Source organism: Ceratosolen solmsi, unplaced genomic scaffold (assembly GCF_000503995.2).
Source record: "Ceratosolen solmsi marchali unplaced genomic scaffold, CerSol_1.0 scaffold3, whole genome shotgun sequence".
In the NCBI taxonomy this organism is placed as follows: Eukaryota; Metazoa; Arthropoda; class Insecta; order Hymenoptera; family Agaonidae; genus Ceratosolen; species Ceratosolen solmsi.
The window spans coordinates 5,424,905-5,438,088 of NW_011948428.1; the positions used below are offsets into that span (position 1 = coordinate 5,424,905).

The 13,184-nt window shown below is 39.7% G+C and overlaps 1 protein-coding gene across 1 annotated transcript in view; it reads left to right on the plus strand.

Moving 5' to 3' along the window:
- The window catches only part of LOC105363719 (uncharacterized), a 16,563-nt gene extending 3,695 nt beyond the window's left edge, over nt 1-12,868 (plus strand). Inside the window, exons 2-5 of the mRNA XM_011501470.1 lie at nt 3,637-3,875; nt 10,860-11,009; nt 11,230-11,367; nt 12,303-12,868. Of these exons, the coding sequence (XP_011499772.1) occupies nt 3,637-3,875; nt 10,860-11,009; nt 11,230-11,367; nt 12,303-12,515 (740 nt within the window). The 3' untranslated portion in view covers nt 12,516-12,868. The remainder of the gene's footprint in view (nt 1-3,636; nt 3,876-10,859; nt 11,010-11,229; nt 11,368-12,302) is intronic.
- Nucleotides 12,869-13,184: the final 316 nt, after the last annotated feature.

The window sequence follows — 13,184 nt, forward strand, 5'->3', positions numbered from 1 at the left end:
TTATTATTATTATTATTATTATTATTATTATTATTATTATTATTATTATTATTATCAAGTCGTAGGTTAGAATATTAATCTACAACTGGATAAATTAAGAAATTGATTGCAAGATTTAATTGTCAAAATGATGGTTAAAAAAAAAATCGTTTTGCCAACTGTTAAGTAAACGTGCATGTATGAACAATCGATAACAAGCAGCTGCGAATTAGAATCAGTCAATGAATTAAATCTTTGTATGATAAAATAACATACATTGTATACCTTGAGTTTAGATAGGCGTGCAAAAGTCCGAGTCCCTGGCGGAAAATTGCGGAAAACGAGTAGAAGTTGGCGCGCGCTCGAATAATTCATGTCCGGCTATGCTTCCCTACCCTGTCTTTTCTCTTCATCTTATGATTCCCCGCGTGTAATCCTCGCACATGCGCGCACGCTTATACACAGGCGCTCGCATAGTCCAGCAGCCTTTTCACGCAGGCATGATTTTCCCGCTAGCGGTCGCTTCTTTTCGCATTGTACTCAAGCGTGACGTCAGTGGCTTGCGTGTTGGTCGCGAGCCGATGAACGTATTAGTCATCGACCGAGTGTGTTGGTAACGGTTTTCGCGGACTTATCGATACACAAAGCTCGTACGACGCGCAGCGCCACCGATCATCTCGCGCTCCCTCGTTTCCATCGATTTCCCTTTCTTCGGAGAGCTCACTTTCCTTTTGTCGCTTCTACCCGCACTCGGCGTATTTTCCAAAGTGTGCATCGCGAATTTGCCTCCTCTCGCGATTTCGAAAGTAATCTAGTTCACCGTCCTTATATCGAATTTTCAAAAGTACCGAAGAGCGCCCAAGGCGGTCGCACTTGCGACTCTTGTATTTCTTATTCTTTGCTGCCTATTAGACTGAACGATGCTCGATTGTAGAATAGATCGGCTTTTTAACCTTTAGCTAAGTGATACCTCGAGGGGAGAGAAGTGGGAGAAAGAAGAAAGCTCTCGGTAGGGTGATTATATAAATTGAATTAACGATTAAAGTGAGCAGGGCCGGATTAGAAAACAGCGGGATGCTCGAGTGCGCTGTTGGAAAAAGCTCGCGCATTGCGAGCCCGCGGGAGTTTGAAAATTTGTCGGCGCGCGTTCAACAGCGTTCAACCGCTGGTTTTGCCACAGCGCATTGCGCCCCACAACGCGAGGCGACGCTCGTCGAGGTCGGGAGAAAAACCAGTGACGATAATTAGCACGTCGTCGTCGGAGGGCCACATTAAAAATAATTAGCAAGAATAACTCGCGTCTCCCGCATATTTTCTCCACGAGGAATATTCTTGATGTTCCCCTATCGCGCACACAGGCATGCACTCGCATTTACGTATACCCGTTAAGCAGCACGTACGGGTACTCGACTATACGGTCATAAATACAAAGGATGATGGACGAGTGCGCGCGATCGAAAGGCTACAAAGAAGGAGCAACGAGGCTGATGAATGAATCAATGCGCGATTTGGAGTGTGAGACGTTACGTCACTCGTCGAGATATATAGGTGAAACAACCGTATGATTAATTTGCCGTGCGAAAGACAATGCCATCAAATGGTAATCTCGATTGGCCGATTTAAAACGTCGTGTTGTATCCATGCGCTTTCGATAAAGTCGCGATGTAATTTCGCAAATTAATTTTGTAAATCAACGGTCTACTGTTATTCGGCATACAATATTATAAATTTCCCATACTATCGATAAAGCGTTAATATCGATATGTGTCTCTCGCGAGTTATTGGCAATGCTGGCAGTGCTGGCAAAAGCGACTCTGCGAATGCCGAAGGGAAAAGACCGATGATAGTGCCGAGAGTCACGAGACGCATGGAAAAGCAAAAGCGACGCGCGCGCGTGTCACGAGTGTATGCGCCGACGCGATAAATTAGCGAACGTGTGGTGGGTTTTACAGGTGAACGATGCCGCCGATGACGACCTACCGCAAGCCTCGGTTAAGTGTTCACCGATATGGGGGTTAATTCCGGGATAATTGCGCATAATTGTCACGAGCTATGCGAGGACAGTGCACCATTAACGCATTTTTCCGTGGGCGCGCTTCTTGTCGTGCGGCGAGGCAGTGCTTTTTCCCCTCTTTTTTTCTTTTTTAAGATTCATGACTCCGCATTTTTAACATACTCCTATCATCTCTAATTTACTTCGACTTTGTTCGCTCCCATTGAGTCGCGCTTTATTTATGGATCTGCCACTTGTCATTGTCGCTTCCTCATTTCTCTCACGAAGCGCTTGGAAGTAGATGCGATAGTATGGATGTTCGGAATACGCAAGAAAAGATCAGCGATTTAATTATTACGAATTACGGAGATAGTATTGCATTATGTTATCTCATTTGTTAAGGGTAAATGTTGAACTTTAATCATTCCGAGAAAAAATTCTCTTCATCAACAAATGAAATATTATATTCCTGTGGCATATCGTATGAATATGATTAACTTTCACTAATAATTCTCAAATTTCAACTTTTTTTTTCTTCCCTCTGATTCTTAAACTCTATTATTGTTTATTATTATTATTATTATTATTATTATTATTATCATCATCGTCATCATCATCATCATCATTGTCATTATTATTATCATTATTATTATTAATCATTATTATTATTATTATTTTTTATTAATTATTATTTATTAGTATTTATTATTATTAGTATTATTATCATCATCATGATCATCATCGTTTCATTTTTGCTTATGCAACTTTGGCGAAACGCTTTTCCTGGTTTTCTGAAAAAGCTTAATTAGTTCGCGACATACTTCAAATAGTTTTCATAAATGGTAACACGTAATGGAGTTTTGAATCTCGTATAACGAAAAATAGTTATACTTTCTTAAATTAACGTCAATTACGTACGATTACTACATATTATTATTTCATAAGCCAGATTAGGTGGTTGGGCTTATTTGATAAGCAACTCTGTACTTTCTACGCTATTATAATCTGCAATATAAAGTATTTATTAATATTTATTGAAAGTATTGATAAAACATTAATTTTATTAACGTGTGTATAATTTTACAAAAGTATGAGATAACGAATAGATTGAAAAAAAGCCATCCTTACATAAAAGAAATTCTTTTCAAATTAATAATTTCACCATTTTTCTGTAATTATCTTGATTCAAGAGTTTTCGTTCGTACACACGCAATCATTGTAAAAATCAAGTTAAGTAAACGTCCCTTTTCTTATTTCTTATTAAAACACAAACACCTTCTTCGTGCACCAGATATAATATAATTTGTACGTATAATAAGATTAAATTGCTTTCTTTTACTGTAATTAATTTATCATATTTTTTTCATTTACTATTCTTTGACGAACTGTGAGAAAATGTTCGTCGATTGATGACTGCAAAGACATCGCTTAGAACAATATTCCCCAACTGCCTAGATCATTACAAACGATGACTTAGTGCTCGGCGCCAATATCCGACTATAATTAGATTATTTGAAACAGCAAACCGAAGTGTCGCGCTGAATTTTCACACACATGTAAATGATCTCCCATCCGACAAATACGTTCATGTAGATTGATGAAGGCTTCTGCAGCCAAATACGAACAAAAGTGTGTAAGAAATTGGCTTGTTTGCATTGTTTCAGGGCTAGGTAGCCTTTTAGTGGCGCTACTCGCGGTCTCGGTGCAAAGTGCCCCGGCGATGACCCTGGAGGACAGACGACTGAGCTCGTCCCCCAAGTGGATGAACCCATGCGGTTTCGCCGCGGAGGAATTTGATGGCGACCTGGAGGTCGTTCAGCTCAACGACGAAACTCTCCTGGGGAACATCGTTATGCAAGCAAAAACAGCCCTCAATTATGCGCAAGGCTTTCGCGATGATTATGTAAGTATTTGCTGGTGTGCGTTTCGCCAATTCACTTTTTTCTCCTTTTCTATGATCTTCTATCCTTCTCGATGATACAGAGATTATCGCGCTTCTCAATTCATCAAGCCTGAATTATTCCATTCGGAAGGTGATCTTACCTTTTAGTTATTTTATATTGATTAATGCGCTGCATTTATTATTATAGACGATTTATCATTTGGCCATTATTGCCACAATGTTTTCATTGAGCATTATAGAGTTCGAAATTGTGAAATAAATAGGAAGAGCTCTAGTTGAGTAGTGTCGCGTTCAGAATTTTAACCAATGAGCAAATGAGCGATGCGCTTCAATTTATATATCATATATATATATATATTTTTTTTTTTTTTTTTTTAAGCGGTACGAGTTGCGGGTGATCAGTGTCGTGTTTTTTTTTTTTTTTTGAGTAATTTTCTCAAGATTCTTATCTCTTTCCTCCGAGTTAATTAATATTTATTAGAAGCGCGAAAACCCGTTTTCTCCTCGACACTTGAAAACGTCTCCTCAATGGAATCGATTCGATTTCAGGACACGATCAAAAAACACATGCAAATTGTTAAATTGCACAGCATGTAGGTTACAAGGAGGGGTCTCATCGAAAAAACAATTCTTCGGAGCGACTATGGAAAATTATGTTAATTCTTTTTCTACGGATTGCTCTGGGCCATGTGTGGCGTGGAGAGTAGTGGGATGGGGGAAGGAGCAAAAAGTAGCGAAGCCAAGCGTTGTTCCCTCATAGAAAGACGGACACCCGTGCGACCCGCTTAAAGGCGTCCGCTCGATCGCGCGCTCGTTATCTGCATTGCCGAGCCCGATAAATCAGCGATTTTTCAAGCCGATCGTTGCTCAAGGCCTAGAGCGGGTCGTTCGAATTGTTTCGGACACGCGTGCTCCCTAATTTATGCGTTCGCCGCCCAACTTCATCAGCGATATGATACTGCTGCTTCGCTGTGCCTCTCATTTCATTCTTTTAAGTTCTTTTTTGCTTCTTCTGTATTCGGAAGGCTTACACTGTTAGCACGCAATTAGTTTCGTGCTCTTCCGGCGTTTCGACGGTGTGCACCGAGAGATATGGCCCTTTTCATCCATGAATGACAATCTTAAAATGCCTTTATATTCGAAAGTGCCGTTGTTTTCTTCACTATGACCAATTGCGATCAGACGTGATCAATTTCTGAATATTAAGGAATAATTAGTATGTGCCTTGACGAGCATCGCATTCCAGCTCATGTGATCTCGGCCGATTATATATTATTGTTTACAGAGAATCGCATCGATAATACGATGTCAATTAACATTGTCATATTATAAGAATTGCCTATTATTTATACTCGAAACGCAAACGAATAAATGCAACTCAATAATTGCTTTATTTAATTGAATTAATCAATATTTTTAATAACACAATCGATAATTATACCAAAATTGACTGAAAATTCATTGCAAATATATCAATAGCATGTTTATGTAAAAGTAGACTCTAATATTACAGTGGCCAAACGTAATATTAGGATGTTTAGATTAGGTGAAAAATATTTGATAACAATGTATACTAAATACAATTAATTCGCAATTAGCAACTTTAAATTCTATATTTATTTAATAACAGTCAAGACAATGATATTCTTTATTTAAATGAAAAAGGAGAAAGACCTCCTGCTTGGTTTGAAGAAAGAGTCAAGTCAGCGCGAGTTCGCACCAGCTCAGACAGTTGGTCGCCTTCGAGTGAAATAAACCACCTGTGCATCTCTTCCTTTCACCCTCCCTTTCTCTTCTTTCCCTCTACTACTACCCCCACCATCCTCCCTCTCTCACTTTCTCTCTCTCTCTCTCTCTCTCTCTCTCTCTCTATCTCTCTATCTCTCTACCTCCCACTCTCCCACTCTCCCACCCTCCCTCGCTCACTCGCTCGGTCGCTTTATCTTTTAGTCTGTCGTCCTGTAAACGCGCGCTTGCTTACACACACGCGCGTACGCACCAACACCAATTCTATCTTTCATCACTGCAAGTACATTCTGTGGCTTCGTAAGAAGCCTTCGAGTACGGCGCTGCTTCCCTTTTTATCTTTCACCTGTATAAGGGCACGTGATTTGAGCATCAGTAGCATAGATAACGAATTGTTGCTGACTGGGAAAAACCTTGGGGTATCGGATGTTGCGAGCGTCGACTTCCAAGTGTTATAATTCTAACTATATTTATTGATAAAGAGATCTATCGAATTGGCAGCCTGTCTCGATTCGTTTGAACGTTTGCCAATTTGTTTTTCCCAAATAGATTGTCGAAATACTTGATAATAATATTCCGTTCCTGAGCCGTGCTCTTTCGAACGTGTGTGACAAGATCGCGCGCAAAGGTCCTACTTAAAAGTTTCAATCGCCTTTAATCCCCACTCATCGCGTGCCCAGTCGCCCAAAATCTCGTAATTAATTTGGCAAATTCGAAATAGCAACAATTGTAAGGTGAACGAAGACGGGACTGGCGTCTGGACTCGCGTATTTTCGAGCGTGGAAGCTCGATGGGCGCCGATCGGCAAACGAGGCAAGGGCAAGAGCACACGAGCCAGCCGACGGCATCGGCGTTTGCGACGGCGGCACACACCGACATTGCGTTGCCTGCATACCAAACGAGCTCGGAGAGAGAGACCGGATACGCCATCCTCTTGACGTACTGTGTCTTCTCACTTTGGGCTTACCCGGCACGCCGCCGCATGCGCATCCTCGCTCCTTTTCGATGCAGCCATGCTGCCGATCTCTAATTCGCGACAAATTTCATCGCCTTTTCTTCCTTTTGCGTAGCTGAGTTGATTTTTGATGCGGCGATGAAATGACGACTGACGCCGATATATTGATTCGGAGCTGTCGCAAATCATTTATTGTCTTGAGATAATTTATAAGGAGGGAGCATCTCGCAAATTGTTGATATACTGGAAATCGTAGTAATCGGAGTAGTTTCCCTTTTCTACACCGCACCGAGCCTATCGCCACTTATTTCGACTTACAGATGTTGTTTAAAAGTTAGTACACAATTTTGATATTCGAAACACGCTCCTTTCTCGTGTATTCTAAAGTACTAGTTATAATTAATTTTATCGCGTGACATATACATTCGACTATCTTCGTTTTCAGATTATACTATGTAAGCTTGATTAACGATTCACATCCATTTCGTACCAGGCAACCAGTAAATTACGAGAGAAAGCCACAAATGTAAAACTTCTGCCGGGGAGATAAGTTAAAAAAAAAAAGGAAAAAGAAAAAACAAAAAAAAAAAAATATACGTCCACAACTTTGTATCTATATCGATCTAAAGGATACGAAGTCGCAAAAGTTCAAAGGGATCTGTATCTTTCTGTATTAGTAATCGGTTTTCGATGTGTATGTTTAAAACACGATCGATCGCCCATTGACCGATAATTAAATGTCGTTTTACGACGAGATCTATCCGTATTTGCTATCGCGGTACCTTAATAAATACGTTTAATATACTTAAGGCGCCGAAATACCACTTCTGTGATTTGAATAGAAATTTATCTCGTGATCTCCATAGAGCTGTTCTATTAAATACTTTGAACATTGCTTTCGCGATTAACGATCTATTTGAAAGTTTAGCTTAATTAAAGATTAATGGACTTAATTATGGCTACAATATTATAAGAAAATTCGGAATATCTTATGAGTTAGTGGTGATAGTAGGCTTTTTGGGACTTTCAAAAGACGCTATTTACCATTAGAATGTTATCTATTTGGATTGTAATGTAATATGACAAATACACCATCGGTCAAAAGTTCAATGAAGAGGAAACCGATCGAGAAAGTCTTGTCGATTAAAGTTTAATTAAAACCATAATGTGACCGGTAGTTCCAATACAGTATTTGCATGCTCTAAACAGCAATTGCTAAGGGAAAAATAACAGTCTTTTTGTGCGCTCCCACAACGCGATCGAAGTGAAAAAAAAAAAAAAAAATAAATAAAATAAATAAATAAATAAAAAAACATAAAAAGCGACTGCTTGTCATTGGTGTAAAAAATGCTGTAAATTACAAGACGAAACGAATAAAGACATTGTCGATAACAGCTATCAGGACATTACGAGCGTCTACTGTATGTGCGGATGTGTGCCAGAAGCCTCTCTTTTGTACCTCGTAAAAATCAGTCTTTCTCGCGTTCGTCCACTCTGTCTTTTTTCCTCTTGGCGATCGTCATAGTCAGGAGAAGAAACACGATCGTAAAACAAACCGGTGCTTCGAAATAAAGCGAAGGCGCGCGCGCACGCGCGCACTCCGACAGGAAGTCGACTGTATCGTAGGTAACCAAGCGTAGTAGAAGACCCGCCAAAATCAATTAGCCTTTCGTTCTCCTCCTTCTCTGCCTCCCTCCCTCCCCCCTCCGCCTCATACTACTCCTCATCCTTTACCTCCTCCTCCTCCTTCTTCTCCGACGCCACCTCTTTTTATCATGCTTTATGCCCATTTGTGCCTGTGGACGATGTCGTCGTCCTCGTCTTGCTCGTCGTACTCGTCTTCCTCGTCGTTGTCGTTGTCGTTATCATTTTGATCGTCGTCGTTGCCGTCATTGTCTTCATAGCCGTCGCCGTTATCGTCATAGTCGTCGTTGGCTCCAGCGATGGTTCTTTTTTTAACCTTTAGAACCTCCCAACAATCTCTTTCCAACGGCAATTTTTTCTCTTTCTTTTTTTTTTTTTTTTTTTTTTTTTACCCCTTTTTTTTTTTTTCTTATTAGTAGTTATGAAATTTTCGGGTATACCAAACGCGCACACATAAACGGCATTCTTTGTTAATCCCGTGTGATTTCCGATCTCTCGGACGAATGGCCGAGTCGTATATAAGAAGAGCACGTATTGAAGTGTGCGTTTTCGCGGCCGACGAAATTACGCGGGTATTTTCCTAAAAATCAATGCCGCTGCCTAAATTGAAGGTTCTGGCATTACCCTGAAAAGTTATTTTTACGGATTTTTTTTCTTCTCTTTTTCTTTCTTTTTTTTTTTTTTTTCATTTTAAATTTACTCTGTGAGCTTACCTGGCCTCGTCACATGAATCCGGAGATGCCCCATTTTAAACACCATGCGCAAAATAATAATAACCAAGGCAGTTTTTAAAACCTTTATCATAAATCGAGCGCCCTATTTCTATGGTTACAAAGTGAAAAAGCCGATAGTTTTTCATATAATTTGTTCCATAATCCAGCGAGTCACTTACCATTCGAAAGGTAAAATTTTTTATCCGCCACTCGATACGCAATTTGGGCCACGAGATAGCGTTTTCTCAATAATGAAATAACAGGAAGACACGATCCAGGTAGTTCGGTGAGCGTCATTGACGGGAGCTTACGTTGTTTAGCCGTTGATCGATCGCGAATACGCGCACAAGTCTCTCGTAATCAGGCGCGACGATTATTGCCATTCCTGTGGGCTGATAAGGTGCGTTGAATGGCTTTTGGCTCGGCTGGCTCTTCCCCAGCCATTTTACTCGGAAGCCTAGCTTAGTTATCTTTTATTTAAATAATGAAATGCGGTTTCATTTCTCGTCTGCTCGATAAACGCCTAATTTATGATGACAGTCGATTTGACGTCGCTCATCGAGGTTCGCTTTATTTGCCTGCATTACGTTCAACTCGCTCGCTTATCCGCTTATTGACGAATCATCGATCAATACCTATCGGATCCTCTCCATTTATTTGAATAAATAATTACAAAATGTTTATGACGCGAGACTGTCCCTCGAATTAATACTACTCAGACGTTATGTGTCTGAAAAACACGGTTTAATAATAACGACTTGCCAATAAATATTATTTTTAATATGATATAGAATAAAATACGTATCGTTTTGACAATATGAAACGGTTTATTTATATAACGCATACAGTTGCAGGAGTGAGGCTTACCGTACTTTTCCGAGAAGTCTCCTAGTGATTATTTGATTTGGAAAACAGCTTAATGATATCTTTATATTTACGTATCGACTTTGCCTTAATAATAATCACCCTTATCGCTCGGTATTTTGGACGAAATATTTTCATCCGCATTTTTTAAATAAAAATTGTTAGTATAAAAGACAAATCAACAGAGCAGATATACCGCATATTATGGGCGTATTGCATTACATTCCCATCGATTAATTAATATTTACATTGGCAATTAACTTTCAACGATAATTCGGTAAAGTATGTAGAGTGTGCAAATTACACCTCCACGAACGAGATTACTTCGCTAAGGTGAAAATTGGGATCGTAGTAATTCTCGCGTCTACTACTTAAATCTCTTTTTAACTTAACTACCGAGAATTCAGCCAATTAATGCCGCAGCCGAAAGTGGATCATAGAGTTACACTTGCGCACTTGTGACTAACCGATAATATTCCAGTCCACTCAGTGATGTCGGTCCCCTCGTGCATTACGTCAAATTATCGGAGTTTGGGATTTCGTAACGTTGGGATCACGACTTAATAGCTCATCACATCCAGGGTATTTACGAGCGGCACCTTTTTCGGTGGCAGTGACTTCAATCGATTACGAGATCGCTAGAATTGTTTTCCCCCCCCCCCCCCTTCTCACTCTCACTCACTCTCTCTCTCTCTCTCTCTCTCTCTCTCTCACTCTCTCCTTCAACGATATTCATTCATAGACGAGTAAATTTTTTTCTCTCTATTGCATGCACGATTATTGGTTTCTATGGGGATATAAGAGTTCGTTAAATGCTGTTGCCTGGGAGATATTTCTTTAGGTATTATTACAGCGAAAAGAAGCAACGTTTATTGTCGTTTATTACGGAAATGATAATTTTGAAATATTTATTTTATAACGTGTATACGGTATCTGTATAACGATAAAATTTTAATACATTACTCGGGCCATAACAATAGCCCGCGATCGATATATTAATGAAAGGAAAGTAATGAAAAATTGGTCCTTTGTATTTACGCACAGAGTTACTTTCATTTGCAGATCAAGCGAACGTTCAATACCGATTATGCGGATCTGCATTTGACATGGAAAGACAACCATTATGATTGGCTGCCTGGCTTGAAGCAGATTCCGAAGCAACTTGGTGAGCAGCTGAATCAAGAGTTCCTCAATAAGTTGGAAGTACGCATGGTAAGTACATTGCTCATTCTCTTACCTCAAATAGTCGAATAATTTAGTCAAACGTAAAGCAAAAAAAGCTCAAAATGCGATTTCATTATGCACTTGATATGAAATATTCTCAGATTTAGAATTTCTTTAACTTTATTAATTACTCGTGCCGATTATCACGACTGTAGCTATATTGTTAGTGTAATTTAATAAAATATTGCCAATTGCTCTTGATTTACAGCTTGATACGGCACTGCTGGATGCCTACGAATACATGCAGAGGTATGCAGTTGGTCTCGAGCAGATAGCTTGGGATCAGGAAGATTACGGTCTGGAGTTCCGAAAGCAGTTTAAAGATACGGAATACAATCTTCGCGCGGTAAGAATACAAGATACTTTTAATTAATCCAGACATAAATGATTAGATCTTTAACCAAGATCTCTTTATTGTGAAAGGCTTGATAATAGATTAAATTCGAGGAACCAATGCAATAAAATTTTTCCATACATTGAAAACTCTTAATAATATTAAATACCATGAAACAGGTAAAAATATATAGCGAATTGAGCAATTTGCAAAAAATGATTATACGAAGTTTTTGTATCTGTATTATTTGATTTTTCATCGATCGGAATATATAAATATCTTCTTTTCGCTTTTATATATTCCCGTTTTATTGTACACATTGAAGATTCCTGTATAAATATCTTTCGAACTTTTAAATAAGCTATATTTAATATTAATCATGGGAAATATCGATGATTTTATGATACGTTCGTGTTTACGTTGTCGACATAATTAAATTATAGTAGCAAAATGTTTATTTTGATGCCAAAGCGGTGCCGGCTTTCCTTATTTCTTTCTCCTCAAGTACATATGACTGATTTAGTGCCGTATAAATTGAAAAATATGCGTCACTTAGTTATGGAAAGACACTGTCAATATATTCGTATCTATTTATTCAAGAAGATGAATTTCTTTCTTTATGAATTCAAATTTGTCGTGTCACGATTGTCGACCAGCTAGTCGTCGCTATTTTAAAGTCCTACTTATGGAATAAAATTTTGCTTGCGACTTTGAAAGCGGGACCTCAAAATTTGCCCGCACCTTCGTAAGACAATGCAATCACTTGAAAAACAAATGATAATGTTGATAATTAAGTCGTTACGTTGATTGAGTTGGGTGAGGGCGTGAGTGGAGGTAAAAATTCAGGACAGATTCGCGTTGGCCATCAGTGCCAACTAACTCACCAACGACCTCGTACGTTCATCGTAGCTTCGATAGTAATAAAGACTATCGTGCTCCTGTTTCAGGTGCTGTGCGAGCTGCAGATGGCCCTGGCCGAGCGCGGCGTCGTCCTACGCGCGGATGTCAGCCGCGAGGTGATGCCGACCGAGTATCGCGACATGTCGGACAGCGCGACCTTTCGCAACCTTCGCGACTGGCTGATCTTCCGCGACTACATGAACGGCCTCGAGTATATCGTCCAGGTATTCGAGCACTTCGTGCGGGGCATCGAGTCCTGAGGATGGCCAGGCGAAGGCCGGCGCAGGGTAATACAAGCAACGACGACCATTATCAATCGCAGACTCGCGCGCTTCTACAGAATTAATCGCGCGAGGATGCAAAAAGCCCTTCTTCTCTCCATGTGATAGGCAGCGACCGTGGCTCGAGCGAGTGAGGGAGTCGCGCAGGATTTTGCGTGAGCATGGGGCAGGCGTGCGAGTGGGTGTGCGTGCGATCATTGTGGTCTGTGTGTTGGGCGGCCGTTTTTGATTGTCGCGGCGATGATGATTTTTGTTATCATTGGGCATTGTGAGGAGTGACTCGTTTGGCTTAACTTGGTGGGCTTGTATGAGGGAAGAGGCCCCGAGTGACGAACTATATAGTTTGGGTATCAAAACGTACGTGAATCACTTTTGGATCGTAAAACTATGTAGTTGCATATGTGGTTTGTGAATTACGTATATGAATTATGTGAAACGTGTTTTTTTTTACTGAAATTATGTAGTTGAACATATAGTTTTTATGTTGAAAACTATATAGTTCTAAAGGTAAATCGTGATGTTGTCATATATAAATTATATATGTATGTATATAGTTTTTACATTAAAAACTATATAAGTAAGTATATAGTTATTGCAGTAAAAGCGACGGAAAAGGTTTCTTAAATTAAATTAATTTCATGCAGAAAA